This window comes from Kogia breviceps, chromosome 11, assembly GCF_026419965.1.
Source record: "Kogia breviceps isolate mKogBre1 chromosome 11, mKogBre1 haplotype 1, whole genome shotgun sequence".
Taxonomy (NCBI): Eukaryota; Metazoa; Chordata; class Mammalia; order Artiodactyla; family Physeteridae; genus Kogia; species Kogia breviceps.
Genome location: NC_081320.1, coordinates 68,471,073 through 68,492,010, shown reverse-complemented (window position 1 = coordinate 68,492,010; position 20,938 = coordinate 68,471,073). Strand labels below are relative to the sequence as shown.

At 42.0% G+C, this 20,938-nt stretch overlaps 1 protein-coding gene and 1 pseudogene across 7 annotated transcripts in view; both read right to left on the bottom strand.

The window, feature by feature from the left end:
* THADA (THADA armadillo repeat containing) overlaps positions 1 to 20,938 on the bottom strand; it is a 312,556-nt gene that overhangs the window by 53,211 nt on the left and 238,407 nt on the right. For all 7 annotated transcript variants that reach the window (XR_010835564.1, XR_010835563.1, XR_010835565.1 and 4 more), the window contains 3 exons: positions 5,883 to 6,262; positions 5,211 to 5,329; positions 4,727 to 4,799 (listed from right to left, as the gene is read on the bottom strand). Coding sequence is in view for 4 of the 7 variants with exons in the window: in XM_059079306.2 (XP_058935289.1) it covers positions 4,727 to 4,799; positions 5,211 to 5,329; positions 5,883 to 6,262 (572 nt within the window). In the remaining 3 variants the exon portion in view is untranslated. The remainder of the gene's footprint in view (positions 1 to 4,726; positions 4,800 to 5,210; positions 5,330 to 5,882; positions 6,263 to 20,938) is intronic.
* LOC131765596 (large ribosomal subunit protein eL21-like) lies at positions 1,742 to 2,297 on the bottom strand (annotated as a pseudogene).

Sequence of the window (20,938 nt, the reverse complement as noted above, 5' to 3'; positions counted from 1 at the left end):
AAATTCTGATTAATGGGATGCCGTTAAAAGTGGTACCTGTGCAATTTCAGGTCATATGTAAGGAAATACATGTGACCTTCACTTCTTGGGTTTCTCTGTCCTGCTAGTTGAACAAGGACAAGATGATGGGAGCTGGAGCAACTATCTGGGACCAGAAGATGGAAGCCACGTTAAGGACAGCAGAATAACAAGGTAGAAGGGCCTGGGAGCCCAATAATGTCCAGCCACTATCTGCTTTGGACTGCTTCTCTCTGGTTTAAGCCTCTGTATTTTTGAGTTTCTGTTACATTTAAAGCAGCATCCTAGGGCTTCCCTGGTGGCGCAGTGGTTGAGAGTCCGCCTGCCGATGCAGGGGTCACGGGTTCGTGCCCTGGTCCGGGAAGATCCCACATGCCGCGGAGCGGCTAAGCCCGTGAGCCATGGCCGCTGGGCCTGCGCCTCCGGAGCCTGTGCTCCGCAACGGGAGAGGCCACGGCAGTGAGAGGCCCGCATACCACAAAAAAAAAAAAAAAAAAAAAAAAAAAAAAAAAAAAAAAAAGCAGCATCCTAATTAATGTTATTGTTTAAACAAAGCCCTATTGTTGTTTCTTTATAGTAACAGCTTTATTGAGATACAATTCACATACCGTATAATTTACCCATTTAAATAAATAATTCAATGATTTTTAGCATATTCACAGATATGTGTGTACAACCATCACCACAGTCAATTTTAGAACATTTTCATCACCAAAAAGAGAAGCCCTGTATACTTTAGTTATCATCCCCATCCTGTCAGCTCCCCCTCGCCCAGCCCTAAACCGTTAATCTACTTTGTCTTTACGGATTTGTCCGTTCTGCACATTTCATATAAACTGAATCATACAGATGGTCAACAGGTACATGAAAAGATGCTCAAAACCACTAATTATTAGAGAAATGCAAATCAAAACTACAATGAGGTATCATTTCATACCAGTAAGAATGGCTGTCATTAAAAAGTCTACAAGTAATAAATGCTGGAGCAGGTGTGGAGAAAAGGGAACCCTCCCCTACACTGTTGGTGGGAATGTAAATTGGTGCAGCCACTATGGAGAACAGTTTGGAGGTTCCTTAAAAAACTAAAACTAGAACTACCATATGATCCTGCAATCCCACTCCTGGGCATATATCTGGAGAAAACTCTAATTGGAAGAGACACATGCTACACCGATGTGCACAGTGGCACTATTTACAATAGCCAAGACATGGAAGCAACCTAAGTATCCATCAGCTTTATCCACGGATAAAGAAGATGTGACATATATACACAATGGACTATTACTCAGCCATAAAAAAGAATGAAATAATACCATTTGCAGCAACATGGATGGACCTAGAGATTATCATACTAACTGAAGTAAGTCAGAGAAAGACAAATATCATGTGGTATCTCTTATATGTGGAATCTAAAAAAATAATATAAATGAACTTATCTACAAAGCAGAAATAGACTCACAGACATAGAAAACAAACTTACGGTAACCAAAGGGGATGGGCAAGGGGAGAGGTAAATTAGGAGTCTGGGATTAACATATACACACTTCTGTATATAAAATAGATAAACAACAAGGACTTACTGTATAGCACAGGGAACTATACTCAGTATCTTGTAGTAACCTATAATGGAAAAGAATCTGAAAAAGTATATATATATATATATATATATATATATATATATATATATATAAAACTGAATCAAAATTAACTATATTTATTTATTTTTTACAGTCCAGGTCTTTTATTTTCTTTACACCCATCATGCCATGAATTCATAGGGAATGGGCTCCAACAGTTCAGGCTCCTTTCCATTGGTTCTCACGAAGTGTGCTTCTCTGGGTGGAGCAGGCTGGCACTTCAGCTGAAACCAAGTACCTTTTTCTCTTTGGCTTCCTTCTTTTTCTGATCATTTTCCTTCACCTGTTTCAGGAAGCTATTCCAGCTCTTAGAGTGCTTAACATGCTCGATACGCACATTAATTCTCTTGGCAAGAATCTTGCCCTTAACTTGTTTGTTTACAATGATGCCAACAGCATGTGGGTAACACTGTAGACTCTCCCAGTTTTGCCATGGTAACATTTGTGGGGCATTCCTTTTTGAACAGTGCCCATTCCCTTGATATCTACAATATCACCTTTCTTGTAGATTCGCATGTATGTGGCCAAAGGAACAATTCCATGTTTTCTAAAAGGCCTAGAGAACATGTAGCGGGTGCCCCTCCTCTTTCCCTTTGTGTTGGTCATTTTGGCGAATTACTGGAAGATGGCAGTTCCGGCTGAAAAAAGCCAAAATTAACTATACTTTAATAAAAAATGGTTAAAAAATTGAATCATACAATATGTGGTCTTTTGTGACTGGCTTCTTTCACTCAGCATGTTTTCAGGGCTCATCCACGCTGTAGGATGTATGTATCAGTACTTCATTACTTTTTATGGCTGAAAAATATTCCATTATACGGATATACCATATTTTGTTTTCCCATTCATCAATCAGTTGATGGACATTTGGGTTGTTTCCATCTTTTAAACTCTGGTTTTTTACTTTTTCTAGAAAGGGGATTATTGTTCCGAATAAATTTTACTTCCCCTAACCAGCTAAGCCTCTTTAAATGTTCAAAATGAGATTACTGGCTCCTCTGATCATCTATGAGCATCTACGGAACTGAACTGATCAGTGTCTTAGATTGTGAGGAAGCTGCTGACTTGTTAACTTTTCTCTCCCTGAAAAATTTCCAATATTCTTCAAATATCACTTCATTCAAGCACCAAGCAGTGCCTCTGAGATTCACATGACAACTGGTTAAAAACAGCTTTAGATGAGAACGCTGTCTTTTGACAGACTTGTTAGGCTGCCCTGTGACTACTTTCTCAGAACTTGTTCCCCCCCCCCTGCCCCAGGCTGTAGTTTTTTTTAGCAAATCCTCTCATTCCTACAAATTCTCCTCCTACCCTCCCCAAAACACACACATGACTTTTTTTTTTTTTAGCTTTTTGCATCTCCTAGTGACCACCTGGCTCTGGCCCCTTGGCCTGCCTCTGAATGACAGACCCAGGGAAACTGTGTACCTGCTTAGTACTCACCCTCTGGTCTCCTCTCTGTCCAGCCCCAGGCTCTCTGAACTTAACAATCTCCTATGTGAAGTCTTCCTCAGCTCTGCAAACACTCTCTCCGGCCTCTGGTTTCCCTCAGCCTCCTTCCTACTAGGGTATCATTTAATATCATGATCGAATGCTCCTTTTCTCTCGTTAGACTGCCCTCCAGTCTTCTTCATCCTTGTACCCCCAGTACCTCTCTCAGGGCTGCTGGAGCGTAAGGAATAGGAATTCACAATCTTATGGTGCCACGATCACAGTGTAGTGATGTGAAACCAAGATCTTCAGGTAATTGTACTGTGGTATTGCCTGCCTTCTACTTATAAATTGAAGTATGGTTGATTTACTTCAACTACAGTTGAAACCACTTACAGTGGTTTCAGCAAAGTGATTCAGTTATATATATATATTTTTTTCTCAGATTATTTTCCATTATAGGCTATTACAAGATACTGAATATAGTTCCTTGTGCTATATAGTAAATCCTTGTTGCTTATCTATTTTATGTGTAGTAGTTTGTATCTGTTAATCCCATACTGCCAATTTATCCCTTTTCCCACCCTCATTTTCCCCTTTGGTAGTCTTAAGTTTGTTTTCTATGTCTGTGAGTCTGTTTCTGTTTTGTATATAGACTCATTTGTATTATTTTTTAGATTCTACATATAAGTGATATCATATGATATTTGTCTTTCTCTGTCTGACTTAACTTCACTTAGCATGATATTCTCTAGGTTCATCCATGTTGCTGCAAATGGCATTATTTCATTCTTTTTTATGGCTGAGTAATATTCCATTGTATGTGTATATCACATGTCCTAAAGCTAGCTGTCTGTTGATAGGCACTTGGGTTGTCTTCATGTCTTGGCTATTGTAAATAGTGTTGCTGTGAACACTGGGGTGCATGTATCTTTTTAAATCAGAGTTTTCATCTTTTCTGGATATATGCCCAGGAGTGGGATTGCTGGATCATATGGTAGCTCTATTTTCAGTTTTTTAAGGAACCTCCATACTGTTTTCCATAGTGGCTGCACTAATTTACATTCCCACCAACAGTGTAGAAGGGTTCCCTTTTCTTCCCCAGGAAGCTGTTTTGATTACTTTAGGTCTACCCCACCCCCAAAAGACATGTCCTAAGACAGGTGGGACACATCTGGGCCTCCACGCAAAGCCAGCTGGACTATGTTTGAGGGGGAGATTTAAGCCTTAGCGATATATTTTCATACATAGTTGACTAGTATGCAATCCTAGTGACTTGCAATCCTTGGAACTGACTTGCTCATTCCCTCATTAGATGAAGAGTCTAGCGAGAAAAACAGGAAAAAACAAGGTTTGGGCGTAAATGCACGTTATGTCCTGGAGGGAGGAGGCTGTGTTACCCTCATGGACTAAAATCAAATGTGCCCAGAACAAGAGAAAATAAATGCCAAACATGGTGCTCAGAAAATTCTTCCCAAGTTATATCCAAAGTGAAAAACCAACACAAATGATATTTTTGTAGAAGCTACACACATTTGCCACAGAGATTCTGCCTGTGGGACAGTTCACTTTTACTGACACCTTCCAGGGAAATCAGAGGACGGGAATCTAGACCCCAAAACAGGGGAAATCAGCCTCACCTCCTCACACGTCTGCATGTGGTGGGCAATCACTTTGGAGGCGAGTCTCAGAGCTTCACTTTGTATTTCAGACCTAGAAAAGTTGGCCAGAAAACACACAAAACATATAATCACCCTGAAACTAATATAATATTGTAAGTCAATTATACTTCAATAAATAAATATGAAAATAAATAAATAAATAAAATCGAACATTTTATATACATATGGTTTTTACAGATAGTCTGTAATCCATGTGGCTGTGAATACTACTGGAAATCTCTACCTTGTGGCTATACAAATGCCTCCGGAAGCAATTACCTTTTAGTAACTAATGGGAAACTCTGACATCATTCTATTGCTTGGGCTTAGAACACAGGCTGAGACTGAGAAAGAAATACAGGACCTGAGTCCTTAGGCCAGGACTATGCTCAAGTTCATTACATAACTGACTGATGGGACCATGTGTTGTACCAAGTTTGCACAGGGAGCACTGGAGGCAAACCTTTCATTGGAAGCAATATCCATTGTCCAGATCAAGAACTCCTTTGGGGTTAGATGGACACAGCGCTCTGTCTGAGGAAGCCACTCACTGGGGTCCATGCAATGGAGAATTTTCAGTATCTGTGTGAGCCAGATCCATGAAAAACAAACAAACAAACAAACAAACACACAAAGACACCTCAGAAAAGTCTCCAGAATCTAAATAATAATCATTTGTACCAATACGGGACTCTCTTTCAAAAAGCTCCCACTGACTTCTTTTTCCCCCCTTAATAGCTTTGCCAGACCAAGATAGTCTAGAGCGGTGGCATACTGGGATCAGAGGGTAGGTGCCATATTCCTAGCTCAGTGCCCTTTCCTTCTGATCATGCTTTCCAGGTGACCATCTGCCCCCAAAGAGCCACGTCAGCAAAGACTGCTTACTCTCTCAGTCTCTATCTTTGGTTAATCTCTGTCATCAATACCATTATCATCAAACACTTTTCTTAGCACTCTTTTATGCATGAAGCCATGCCAAGCAGTGTGAGAGAGAGTCCTTGCCCTTTGGACGCTGAATCTCCTTCCAACCGTGGAGATGCCGAAACCGATCCTGCCTCCTGACCTTACCACTCCAGTGGGCTCGCCAAAGGCTGTGGGGAGTGGAAAGGGATGGTCAGTACACCAGAGACTTCACCTTGCAGAGGCATTCTGGGTGATTTTCCTTCACAGCCAACATCAAGAATGTCCCTCCGGTATTCCATAGCAAGGGCGGCAGTCCCTTCTCTCCTAGTCCCGAGGCTGCTGCTGAGAACCTTTCCAACAGGGCTTCCAGCGTCAGCAGGCGCACTTCAGGGTAGGAAGACTCTAACAGCTGAGAGAAGGAGATGGGAACGTCCCTTGCCTGCTCTCCAGCCTGGGCTGCTACTGCCCACACTGCAGCGATGGCCAGTTTGGTGAGGCTCTGTAGGTACTGGGGCAGGCCTGGCACCGTGAAGGTATAGGGGAATCCGGTTATTAACTCTGATCCCAAGATGATCCTTCTGACTTCCTCCCACAAGCCAAGATGCTCCAGAACTAAAAAACAAAAAGCAAAGGAAAAGAGGCAATCACTTTATTCAAAGTTCCACAAAAGGACATAGGTGAACACACAAGACTCTGGATACCCTGGGTGGGACAACCAGACGTCATTCCCGAGTAGATTTCACACTAACCATGTCATGCGTGACCAGGCCACTAAGATTCAGACTTCTGGCCCAGAAGCACTTTCTATTTAGGTAATTCAAAACTTTCCCCCTAGAGTGACAGAAGGCATTCCTATCAGAAGATGTGCTCCTGGCACCCCTTCCTAAGAGTCAATAAATATAAACTCAGTGACCCCTTGAATCCTCAAGCCTCAAAGCTGAGCAGGATAAAAGAACATCTAGGGCTTCCCTGGTGGCGCAGTGGTTGAGAATCCGCCTGCCAATGCAGGAGACACGGGTTCGTGCCCTGGTCCGGGAAGATCCCACATGCCGCGGAGCAACTAAGCCCGTGAGCCATGGCCGCTAGGCCTGCGCGTCCGGAGCCTGTGCTCCGCAACGGGAGAGGCCACAGCAGTGAGAGGCCCGCATACCGCAAAAAAAAAAAAAAAAAAAAAAAAAAAAAAGAACATCTAGTCCACGCTTCCCTCAGGGGCTCAGCTCTCCTCTACAGCACCTCTTCTCAGAGGCTCCTGGTAGAACCCTACAGTGATTTGGAGCTCACAAGAAAGACTGTTCCACTGTTAATAGATCTATTTGCCACAAAGTTGTTTTTGGAGTTTCCACTCAGTGGCCCAATTCTGCATTTTGAGCCCGTTAGGCATTTGAATACAGTTATTATATCCCCTCTGTCTTCTCCAGGTGAAACACCCCTACTTCCTTCAACTAGTCCCCAGAGGATGGGGTCCACCCTCTCTCACTGTTCTAAGCCGCCCTCCTTTGGATGTCCTCACCCCTCTTCAGGCATGGCGCCACACAAGGGCACAGGACTCTCCCTTGTGGTCTGAGCAGCAGGACTGTTGCTTGCCCTGTTCTCATGAGGCTCCTGGAGTTGTATCACACCATTGACTCAGGTGGAGCACAAAGTCAACTGAACCGCAGGCCTTCCTTTCTCACATGGTCCACTGACAGTGGTGAGTCATCCATCTCCCACCTTGTACTCAGGACTTAGATCAAGACGTGTTTTCTTTGTTTGTTTTAAACTGAAGCAGATCCCTGTTAAATTTTATGGTCTGCCTTTTAGATTGCTGAGATCTTTTCGTATTCTCAGTTCTGATCACAAATATTTATTTCCTGCTTACTATGTGCTGGGTGCTAGGTGAAATAAGAATAATGCATTTAGGGAGTTTATGTTGTGATTTGAGAAAGAGAAATGAATGACTAGGTGACTCTAATATAGTGGTGGAAGTGATCACCTGAGTCTTAAAGAGGAAGAGAGAGGAGAACGCGTTGGAACCACCAAGCAAAGGTTCAAAGCAAAGGTTCAAAGGTTCAGAGGCATAAAACAGAATGGACCACGTGAGGAACTATAGGCAGTCTGATATCAGCACAGAATTCGAGGTGGGGAACAGCAGGAGAGGAGGCTAGAGCAGCAGCATGTCCAGGACATGGGGAACCTCCTAGGCCACGCGAAGGAGCTTGGACATTTTTCTGCAGGCAAGGGGATGCCATTGAGGGGTTATTTTAAGCAATAAGGTCAGGTGAACATGTCCACTGAAGTGTTCTTATTGCTGAGAGGCCAATATTAGAGGCAGGAAGCCCAGCTGAACGACTACTGCAGTAGTGGAAGAGAGAAACGATGAGGGTGTAAAGTAAGGAACAGACAGGAAGAAGATGTGTTTGAGAAGCATCGAAGGAATAAAACTGGCAGCACTGGGGGACTGGCTGGGGAAGGAGTCTTGGGTACCTCCCAGAACCCAGATTCTTCATACAGCACGTTCATCATCCAACAGAAGCTGGGTAAACCTCAATTTGACAAGCAAGCAGTAAGTTATCACTAAAGATGTGGACTGGACCAGCGTGGAGGACAGAGGGCTTTGGTGAGTAGTATAGTTGGCTTCCTGCCTGCCCCATCCCCCGCCCCACTCCAAGCTCTCATCAATTCATTAACCAGCTGTCTTAGGGTCTACGTATTCCCCAGTTATGAATCCTCCTAACTCTACCATTCTGCCCACATGTTACCTACAAGAACATCAGGAGAGACTTCATCAAATGCCTTGCTGAAATTTAGATATCTCATAACTCAGTCAACACTACTGACTCCTAGAAAACGATCACAAACAGAATAAAAATGTAAAAGATTAAAATAACAGTTGGAAAAAACTCACTTGGAATTGAAATATTACATAGGCTTGCAATAATCCAGGAATTATTGCAATAATAAATAATAAAAATACAGACTATTCCTGTTACACATCAAACTGTTTCAAAAAGAAGTTTCTCCAAAGAGGCAAAAGAGGGGCTTGGGCTCCTATATGATGGTGCTCCAAGAGGCCACCCCCCCGCACCTGCTAGCTGTGCTTGCAGACACACCACTGCTCTTAACCCAGACTCTGCTGAGGTCTAAGTTCCAGCAGGGGGGCAGCCTTCTTTGCAAAGCAGCAGGGAAAACCCCAGGTGTCAGGATCCTCAACTTTTGTGTCATCATCCTCAACTTTCGTGTCATCATCTCTATTTTCAATGCCTAAAAACCTAATCCCAGTATAATTTAGAAATGAGAAGACCACCCTCCAGTGATCACCAGCTGTCACTTTCCTAGCCTTCCCACCCACTGCTACCTGAGGACAACACTGTATCAAAAAGGGATTTCATTTGTTAGGCTAAGAGTCAGAAACATGGCTCAGAGACATGCTCTTTAAAACATAATTAAAAACAGGAAGAAGTGTCTTGGTCATTCTGGATAATTTTCAGATGAATAGGTATTCCAGGCGGAGTGTTTAGTCCGCTGGACTCAAGAGCCAGGCACCCAGACACACTTGCTTCTTTTAAGACCTTGAGGAAGGATGACATGATCAAGAAGCCCAGGACTGAAGGCACAACCCCAAAGACAGGGGATATGGGGCACCTGCTCAGGAAGGGCTTCTTTGGGACTTCTTGGCCTCCACTGCCTGTGGACTTCAGTATAATACCATAAGCGTGCATTAAGCATATAGTAGGTACTTTGGGAGATACAGAGATTCAGAGCTGAGAAAGAAAAATTACCTGCTGTCAGAGAGCTTTAAAACTGATGGGAGGATAAAGACAACCACTAAAATTGCAAAATGCTTAGTACCCTAAAATCATTAGTGAGAAGAGCTGACAACTATTGAGTATTAAGGTGCCAGGCATTATAGAATATTATATATCCATTATTTAATGCTATGAATAATAATTACTTTTAGAATTGACACTCGTTGAGTATTAGTCTAAGCACTTCAACAAGTACTAAATCATTTAATGAAGTAGGCGCTGTTATGATTCCCTGGTATTTTACAGATGAGGAAAGAGGTTAAGTTACTTGCCCAAGGTCACACAGGGGATTGTAGGTAAAGGGAATACAAAAGCCATAAGAATGACCAAAATGAAAGCAATGTGCACTTATTTTCTATCATAAGTAAAAAAAAAAAAAGGGGGGGGGGAGATTTCAGAAGGGAACAAAATTTAAGATGGGCAGAGACTTCCCTGGTGGCACAGTGGTTAAGAGTCCACCTGCCAATGCAGGAGACACGGGTTCGAGCCCTGGTCTGGGAAGATCCCACATGCCGCGGAGCAACTAAGCCCGTGTGCCAGAACTACTGAGCCTGTGCTCTAGAGCCTGCGAGCCAGAACTACTGAGCCCGTGTGCCTAGAGCCCATGCTCCGCAGCAAGAGAAGCCACCGCAACGAGAAGCGGGCGCACCGCAACTAAAAGTAGTCCCTGCTCACCGCAACTAGAGAAAGCCCGCGCACAGCAACTAAGACCCAACGCAGCCATAAATAAATAAATAAATAAATAAATAAATAAATAAATAAATACAAAGATGGGCACTGAGACTGCCCAGAGGTGCCTGCCTGGGAGAGGAAAGGGCAGGGAAGGTGCTCAGGGGAGCTGGGAGAGAGTAGACAGGAGAGACCTGCGAACAGGTTCGCTGAATTAATGTGTCAATAGAGGAGCAGCAGGGGAGGTTAGGTCGGAGCCACACGCTAGGAAACTATCAGATGACATTCATGTAGGCACTTTCTCCAAACTGCTGCTTAGAAAAAATGTTCTTGGTTCTGCAGCAAGACCCAATGAGGTGTTTCTCAAACAGTTTCTCAAACTTGAGCAAGCATCAGAACCACCTGGAGGGCTTGTTAAATCACAGACTGCTGCCTGGGCCTCACCCGCAAAGTTTCTGATTCAGGAAGGCGGGGTGGGGGCTAAGAATCTGCATTTCTAACAAGCTCCCAGGTGCTGCTGCTGCTGCTGGCCACATACTTCAAAATCACTGCCCTCAGGGGATGGTTCTTTTTTTTTTTCACTAATTAAAAATTTTTTAAAAATTTATTTATTTATTTTTAGCAGCGTTGTGTCTTCATCGCTGTGCGCAGGCTTTCTCTAGTTGCGGCAAGCGGGGGCTACTCTTCACTGAGGTGCGTGGGATTCTCATTGCGGTGGCTTCTCTTGTTGTGGAGCATGGGCTCTAGGTGCCTGGGCTTCAGTAGTTGTGGCATGCGGGCTTCAGTAGTTGTGGCTCACAGGCTCTAGAGCGCAGGCTCAGTAGCTGTGGTGCACAGGCTTAGCTGCTCCGCGGCATGTGGGATCTTCCCAGACCAGGGCTCGAACCCATGTCCCCTGTGTTGGCAGGTGGATTCTTAACCACTGCAACATCAGGGAAGTCCCAGGTGATGGTTCTTAACCAGAGGTTATTAAAACCAACCATGCCTCAATCCCACCCTTGTAGATTCTGATTCGGTTGGTTTGGAGTTGGTTGCAGACATCTGGAGTCTTTTTTTTTTTTTTTAAATATTTATTTACATATTTGGGTGTGTCCAGTCTTAGCTGCAGGCATGTGGGATCTCTCCTCGCGGCGCGCAGGCTTCTCTCTAGTTGTGGTGCATGGGCTCTAGAGCGCACGTGGGCTTAGTTGCCCTGCGGTGTATGGGATCTTAGCTCCCCGACCAGGGACTGAACCCGTGTCCCCTGCATTGGAAGGCGGATTCTTAACCACTGTGCCACCAGGGAAGTCCCGACATCTGAAGTCTTAAGAAGCCAACAGGTAATTCTACTCTGTGCCCCAGCTGAGAACCACACTCCTCAGCTACGACTTTCACAGGGGTTCACAGGGTTTTCAGGATGGGCAGTAGGGCTGCAGTTCCAAAGAGCACAGCTGATTCCAGCCCAGTACTTCACCGTAGTGAAGAACTAGAAAATTCACTGCCCCCCATTTTCTCTTACCAATAAAAACATCAAAGGCGGGGAAACCCTCAAGAATTCAAAAGAATGAATAAACTCTATAAAGGCCCCTTGCAGGCAGGCCTTTGATACTGGCTCATTATATACAGGTTCTGTTCTAGGGCTAGGGTGTAGCAGTGAGTTAGAAAGACCAGGCTCTGCTCTCATGGAGTTCCCATTTAGAAGGGGACCACAGAACACCTTCTGCCCCTCTGCCAGAGTGAGGGGGTCTCTGGGCAGAACGGGAGGGTGGGATTAGAAATATGAGCAGCAGCAGTGACTAAAAAGGACGTATTGCTTTCCTCTCTAGCATAGCAGTTTCTCAGCGCGGGAGGTACATTACATTTATCCGGAGAGTTTTAGAAAAACACTTATGTCAGGGGACACTTGACTGCATCTCTGGGGCCAGCCTGGTTTCAAGGTGACCCAGGCGATTCTATTGTTCAGCTGGGGTCACAGCTACTGTTTTATGGGCTCTGCATCCCGCAGCAGGTAGAGCTCACCAAATGGATCTCACAACCAAGATTTCTTCCTAGTGAAGCACAGTTTTGTGTCCTGCCCTAACAAACGCATTTCAAAGTTGAGATCAACACGGAGTACTTGTTTCCTTTTTTGCGAATGCCTGCTGTCCGCAAGATACAAAAAAACCTCAAGTTAGTTCTTTGATGGCACTTAGTTCTTCTTCAGTCTGAGGTCTGGCAGCCCTCTTCTCTAGAAGATAACTTTTCTACTTGCAATTTCAATTTTGCTGGCTTTGGGTTGCCTCCTTTCTATCTTTCCTGGAAAGTCAAGTGTTCCAAGGAAAGAATCAAGTCCCTCCCCTTTAATGGCCCCATCTTATTTTTCATTAATTAGATGATTTTTGTAAACTCTTGTTAATTGGAGTTTTTTCCCAGCCCTCCTCGTTTGGAATATCTTTGGATTTTCCCAACACTGTAGTCATTTTAGTCACCCAAGTATGTGTGACTGATTCTAAACATCCAATTTGATTTCACTTTTGAAATTAACTTCTTTTTTTCTTCTTTTAGCAAGGCATATTTCTAGCCTTCAAAGGAATGGCTTATTGGCTGGATTCACTTGGAAAGACAATACCTCCTGCTGTGCTATGTCCCGGTTCAATGGAGAAATAATTCTCAAGTTTGGAATTCAAGAATCAATCAAATATCAAAAACAATGTGACAGGCTGGTATAAGTTGCCAACATTTTATTTTGTAAAGAAAGGATGTTAAAAACCTACCACCTATTCTTTCATGAAAGAAAGGTTATCCGAACACCAAAAAAGTCATAGATTCCTAGTGTCATCATAAAGGACAATTCTTTAAAAAAATGTGGTTTAAAGAAAAATTTGCTGTAGTTGTCATTTTGCTATAGTTTTATTGTGAAAATATCACCAGGGAGCAGCATTAGGGAACTGCAGCTTTGGAGAAGTTGATCAAGTTTCCTGAGGTTGATGTGTTTGGAGAACATGCCCAGCCTGAACAGAGGTGTCCTAGAGAGGAATGAAGGGACTTTGCCCAGTCCCTCAGGACAGCGAGTAGAGTGTCTGTGAGAAGGAGCAAAGTGGTCCATTCACACAATTCCCTCTGGGAATCTCAGATGTGTTATTTTAGCAGTTTTAGTTCTTTGGCGAGTTGCAGATTTCAGTGTTATGTCTGCAACCTGAACAGTGATTGCTAAATTAACTGTATTTCAAAGCTGCCATTCTCTAACCAACCGAGGTAGGGCGCTAACATCAACCCAGGCTGCTGAAAGAGGATTTAAAAAGCAGCACTACCTAGAGCATGGTCAGCTCCTAGTTCCCAAATCCTGTTCTGTTATTTAGGGAAACACAGCCCAAAAGGGCAGGCCCATGGGGCATTTATCTTTGATTTTCTGAGCTACAGGTTTGTTAAAAAAAAAAAAAAAAAAAAATCAACGTAATCTTAAAAGATTCACGTTAATCTAAATAGCTTTGACGAGAGCATTCTGGAAAACAATGTGGATGATATCATTACCACATAATTATGGATATAGTGGAGTTTCACCATAAGAGCATTTAATTTAGGTGAATTTAACTCTAAGTACTCGGCAAACAGAGAGAAAGAGATTGAAAAATAACAATTAACAGCAAGAGGGCAGTTTCACCTGACATTCCAATCACGGAGCATATCCCCAGGATGGTGGCTTGCTGTTACCTTAGACGAGTGGCTCTCAAACTTCGGCGCACTCACCTCCAGAGTTCCTGATTCAGTAGGTCTGGGACAGGGCCCCCCAAATCATACTTCTAACAAATCCTGGGCGACGCTGCTGCTGATGCAGGGACCACACTTTAAGAACCACTACTTCAGACCATCTGAGATCATCCGTGCTTCTCATAGTGTAAACATCTTGCCATGCCGAACGTGTATAATTCTAGTGTTTAATGGTATTTGTTTTTGTACACCATGGCCCCTAATCATATGTCAACCCCTTCATCTAGTGCTCAACCAAAGAGCTCCTGAATATTATATAGTTCCTGGCCTTCGCTGTTAATGTCACGAACCAAGATAGCCCGATTGCTTTGTGCTGAGCTGGCCAAAATAAAAGAGGCCAGAGGGAGTAAGTGTACAGGCCCAAATTGACAGAGTTTTCTTGGCCCCAGCAGAGATGGCTATGGGAGAAGCTAAAACCCCAGTAATCACAGCAAACGTGTTCTACTTGTAAGCAGCAATCAGAATCCATAAAGGGGGAAGAATCCTCCTCAGGACTGAAAAGACCAACAAAACATAAAAAAAAATAGTTTCACTGCTATGGAGTAAGTCACTTACTGTGGATACCATGTAAATGGCAATGATATTGATTGTGCCGCTATGGTGGTCACTTGCCACTGACTGAGCCTCAGAAGAACGTTCTGTTTTCTGCCTGACCTTGCACATGCTGTTCCCTCTGGCTTGAATGAATAAATGAACAAATGAATTTCTCTTTCATGTATTGTAATGGTTCTGAATTCTCTGATACCACTTGGTCAAGAAAATTTTGTAGAAATTTCCCCTATCCTCCCCCACCCCTCAGAATCTCTACCCTTCTTAAAGAAGTAGAGAGTGAGGAAATACGAAGCAGATTTTACTTTTAAGGCATAATGAAAGGGCCAACTTTTTTCTGTTTCAAAGATCTGTAGCTCTGGTTAGAGAGATCTGTAATCAGATCCAAGAAAAGTTCTTATCTGGAACAGTTGATAAACTGGTTCTAAAAATAATCACAGATGATAATTTGTACACTCTGTGAATGTTAATGTCCTGTTATGCTATTTCTCAGTTAAAAAAACTGTATTTGGAGAGAAAAGGAAACCATAGGAACTATAACAACAACAACAAAAAATCAACTGATTTAATAAATCTTGGCTTCTCCTTATCGAAGGGAAATTCCATTCTTCTATTTAATCCTCTGCCCCTCCCAGTAAACTGTAATCCAGACCCGAGGGGCCCTTCCAGTTACAAACATGTAGAATGACCTAGTGGAAGGGTTTGGAGACTATCTTTGTCCAGCGAAGTGCCCTGAACTGGTACTCGTTGTTTATTTCTTGTGTACTTTTGTTTCTAGGTCTCTGGACTCCTAGGTCTCTAGGTCTCATGCCCGGCTTTCATAGGTATGGTGCCTGACACACACCCCTTTGAAAACATTCCCCCCTTCCCTTGTTCCAGCCTATTCTCAAAGTATTTTTTAAGCACAGAATTCCTTATCTGCTGTTGAGGAAGAAGGAAGAGTTTCTGAGAATACTATTTGAAGGACTCTCTAGTCAACCCATAAAACAGGCACAGTCCCAGTGGCTTGGACAGCAGGGAGTCAGAAGAGCTCTGAAAGGATCTGGGTAGGCTAACAATGAGCTCATCGGGCACAGGGTGGGACCAGCAGTTTTTACTTCTCTCCTCCACCCATCATCCCATCCCTGCTCTGCCCAACACTGGGAGGAAGTCGGGAAATACTTGTGGATAAACACATGACAACCCAAAGACACAAACATAAAATTACTTCTAAGTAATACACTGCTTTGGATTCTTTGTCAGCGACTTGCTCCTAAGGACAAGACTGGGAAATCAGAAACTTCCTTATCATCACACCTTAGACATCCCTGTTTAATTGAACCTTTTCCCCACAAAGGACCTCAGGCTTCTCTTCCACCCTTAGGCAATGAGATACAGTGTGAAATCAACTTGAGAGTCTAGGTAGCTGGCTGGGAAGACTCCTTTAAATAACGGGGGCTTACCTCTGTTGTCTCACCTGTAATGACAGACTAGGACCACTGATCTCAGTTCCTTGCCAGCACTACAGTTTACAGTTCTGGAAGAAAAAAACTCTTAAGACTGAAGAGGTTCCTGGCACCACTGGACTACATCAATGTCTCTGGGAATGATGCTACAAGGTACAGTTTACAGCTGGCAAACCCAAGAGAGTCTGGCTGGACTGCAAATGCTACTTAATGTGAAGTCTGGCCCCAACCAGGGAGGAAATAAGTAAATTCTGCCAGATGGGCAATGGAGGTGAGTCTGGGAGTAAGCATACCTGGCCATGGGACCAGCAGAAGCTCTGTCTCCTCCTCTGGATGAGATGACCATTCATTTCTTTGTTCTTGCTATCAATATTACTTCCTAATAGCTGCTTTTCTTACACTGTTGGATTTTTCCTTTCGTGTTACTTTTCATGGAGTTTTTACAATTTTTTTCACGTGACCTTCACCTCAATCCTCTGAGGGTATTATCCCCACTTTACAACTGAGGAACTAAGAGGTTTCAAATCAAAGTGATGAAAGTGATTTCTGTTTTAGCCCATGAAAGTTTAACTGCTACAGAAATTGCCCTTTGCCATAAACAACTAGAAAGCTAGACAAATGTATGAAACTATCATTTTTGGTTTTTTGTTTGTTTGTTTGTTTTTTGCGGTATGCGGGCCTCTCACTGTCGTGACCTCTCCCGTTGCGGAGCACAGGCTCCAGAAGCGCAGGCTCAGCGGCCATGGCTCACGGGCCCAGCCGCTCCGCGGCATGCGGGATCTTCCCGGACCGGGGAACGAACCTGTGATCCCTGCATCGGCAGGTGGACTCTCAACTACTGCGCCACCAGGGAAGCCCAAAACTATCATTTTTAAACATCAGACATGAGTAGTATGTTTCCCTGATAGAAGGAAACAAATAAGGTAGGCCTTATAGTTGCCCTGGACTACCTACCTAGAGGCAACTTCCATACTCCAGCACAGAGAGGGGGAACCCAGAGCGCAGAGATCTTGCTGAGCCAGAACAACTGGATATTTATATGAAAAAAAAAAAAAAGAGAACTTTGACCTTATCTCATGACATACACGAAAATTAGCTTAAAGTGGACCATTGATCTAAACGTAAAGCCTTAAATAGCAAACTTTAGAAGAAAACCTGGGACTTCTCTGGCGGTCCAGTGGATAAGATGCTGCGCTTCCAATGCAGGGGGCAGGGGTTCAATCCCTGGTCGGGGAACTAAGATCCCACATGCCACGCGGTGCGGCCAAAAAAAAAAAAAAAAGAAACAAAACAAAACAAAACAAACTTTAGAAGAAAACCTGAGAGAACATAGTTGTGACCTTAGGATAGGCAAAGACTTCTTTACTAGGGCACAAAAAGCATAAGACACAGAGAAAAAATGGATAAATCAGACTTCATCAAAATTAAAAACAGTTGCTCTTCAAAAGACATTGTTAAGAAAAAAGACAAGCAACAGATAGGTAGAAAATTGTTAACAAATGTTTGTATAAAATACTTATATCCAGAACACAGAACTTTCACAACTCAGTAATAAGAAAAACACAATTTAAAAAAGAAATGCACGAGAGATTTGAATAGACACTTTACCAAGAAATATATGTATGGCAAATACGGTACACGAAAAGGTGCTCAGCATAACTGGTCATTAGGGAAATGCAAATTAAAATCTCAGTGAGACACCACTACACATGTACCAGGATCGCTAAAATTAACAAGAGGGGCAATACCACGTCTAGATGAGGATGCAGAATAACTGGACCTCTCATACATTGTTGCTGGGAATGCAAAGTGGTAAGGCCCTTTGGAAAACAGTTTGGCAGTTTCTTATTGCCTAAACAATCTTATCATATGACCTAGTAATTCCTTTCCTAGGTTTTACTTATGAAGAATAAAAACATATGGCCACACAAATACTTCTATGCTTAGAGCTGCATTATCCACAATTTCCAAACAGTGTAAGTGCCAAAATGTATTTCAACTGGTCAATTAATATAAACAACACACGCATATAATAGAATACTACTCAGCAAGAAAAAGTCATGACTCACATCACATTAATAAAGGACAAAAATTATATGATCATCTCATTAGACGCAGAAAAAGAATTTGACAAAATCCAACACTCTTTTATGATAAAAACTCTCAACAAGAAAGAAACAGAAGGGACCTCTTCAACCTGATAAAGGGCATCTATGAAAAACCCACAGCTAACACCATATTTAATAGTGAAAGACTAGAAGCTCTCCTCCTAAGATCAGGAACAAGCCACTTCCATTCAACATTGTACTGGAAGTTCTAGCCAGGGTGATTAGGCAAGAAAAATAAATAAAAGGCATCCAGATTGGAGAGGAAGAAGTAAAACCTATCTCTATTGCATAGGACATGATCTCATATACAGAAAGTTCTAAATTCACAAAAACAGACAAACAAATAAACAAAAGTAAGTTCAATAAGGTCATGGGATAAAAGATTAATATACAAATATCAACTATAGTTCTGTATAGTAGCAACAATCCAAAATTGAAATTAAGAAAATAATTCCATTTACAACAGCATCAAAAATAATAAAATAGGAATAAATTATTTAACAAAAGATGTTCATGGTGTACACTGAAAATTACAAAACATCACTGAAAAAAATTGAAGATCTAAATAAATGGAAGGACCACCCTGTGTTCTGATCTGAATAACTGAAGATATAATATTATTATAGTGACAATACTCCTCAAATTGAACTAAAGATTTAACATAATACCTATCAAAATCCTAACTGACTTTTCTTTTTCCAGAAGTTGACAAGCTGATCCTAAAATCTGAATGAAAATGTAAGGACTCAGCCAAAACGATCTTGAAAACAAAGAACAAAGTTGGAGGACTCACACATCCTGATTTCAAGTTACCATAAAGCAATGATAATCAAGACAGTGTGGTCCTGGTATAAGGACAGACATACAGATCAATGAAATAGAACTGAGAGTCCAGAAAATCCATGTATTTATGGTCACTTGATTTTCTGACTGACCAAGGTGCCAAGACAATTCAATGGGGAAAGGTGAAGTCTTTTAAACAAAGAGTGCTGGGACAAATGGATAGTCACATGCAAAAGGATGAGGCTGGACCTGTACCTCACACCAAATGCAAAAATTAACTCAAAATGGATCAGAAACCGAAAAGTTAAGATATAAAACTATTAAATTCTTAAGAAGAAAATGGATATAAGTCTTTGTGACCTCGGATTAGACAATAGTTTCTTAGATATGACATTAAAAGCATAAGCAACAAAAGAAAAAAACAGGTTGGACTTAATCAAAACTAAAAATTTTTGTACATTAAAGGACATTATCACAAAAGTCAAAAGTCAGTGCACAGAATGGGAGAAAATATTTGCAAATCGTGTATCTGATAAGGAATTAATATCCAGAATATATAAAGAATTCTTACAACTCAAGAATGAAAAGACAAACAACCCAGAGGATCCGAAAAGACATTTCTCTAAAGAAAGTGTACAAAACGGCTCATTAGCATTAGAAAAGATTCCCAACATCATTAGCCATTAGGGAAATGCAAATCAAAAGCACAATGAAATACTACTTTACACCCACTAGGATGGTTATAATCAATAGATGGACAATAACAAGTATTGTCAAGGATGTGGAGAAATTGGAAACCTCCTACATTGCCAGTGGGAATGTAAAATGGTGCAGTCTCTTTGGGAAAAGTTTGGCAATTCCTCAAAAAGTTAAACTTAGAGTTGGCACATCGCCCAGCAGTTCTACTCCTAGGTAAATATCCAGGAGAACTGAAAGCATATATCCCCACAAAAACCTGTCCATGGATCTTCATAGCATTATTATTTATAACAGCCAAAAAGTGTAAACAATCCAAACATCCATCAACTGATGAAACAAAACATAGTATATCTAACAATGGAATATCATTCAGTCATAAAAAAAGATAAGATTCATGCTACAAAATGGATGAACCTTGAAAACTTTAAGTGAGAGAATCCAGACACAAAAGGCTATATGTTGTATGAGTCCATTTACAAGAAATGTCTAGAATAAGCTTTAAAAAACATCTTGCTTAACTAATTTAACTGACATGGGCAACTAGTTTCAGATTATCTGTGAGGACTGGGGTTAGAGAGGGGCAAGACAGGAACACATAGGAAACTGAAATCACAGATGTTCTGAGACCCCAGCTGCCCACTGGAACAGTATGTGACTCCTGGGGTGGAAATGTGAGTACGAAGGTTTCATGACATGGTTCTGTTACAGATCCAGACACTTGGCCCAACTCTCAACACTATTAACTCTGGTTACAGAAATGGGCAGTGGACCAGGAAAGCTTGACTTTTTCACTAACCAGCTGTGTGACCTTGGGCAAGTCACTTAATTGTTACAGCTTCCACTCTACTTACTGATGAAGTGATCTCTAAACTCTAAAATTCTAAGAATTGTGGGCCAGTGTACTCAGCACATACCACATGAACCTAGCCATCTAATAACACATCCTGTATTATTCTTTCTGAATGGTAGCTAGGAATCATTTGCTCATTTTAGGAGCTCACTGTTCCCTGGTAAAGAGACTTTTGGCAAAAGCAACAGTTCAGATGACAGGCCCAGTGTTTTGGAGAAAAGCAACTAATTTATTGATAACAAAGCCTATTTTTTTTTTAAAAAAATTTCATAGCTGCAGACCCATAAATACAAAGTCCCCAGAAGACTCTAAAAATATGTTCTCAATTCCCTTTTATCTCCCACCCAGAGCTGAGAGAATAGCATCAACTGTGTCATATTAAACACATCTGCATCCAACACCGATAAAAGTGCATGACCGCGGGAACAGATAAGAATTGTTTTCAATTTGTTCAGATGGGATTGGTTAAATTTAACCTAATTAGACCAAATAATCAAAGCAGGTGTTTGTAAGTTGCCAATGTTTTTATTCTCTGTAATTGTTTGGCTATATTTCCCAGGAACTTAGGTAAAGGAAGTTATAATATGTCAAAAAAAATCATTGACCTTATATTTATTCTTGTCACACATATATTATTCATGTTCAAGGCAGTACAAATACAAGGCATCACTGAA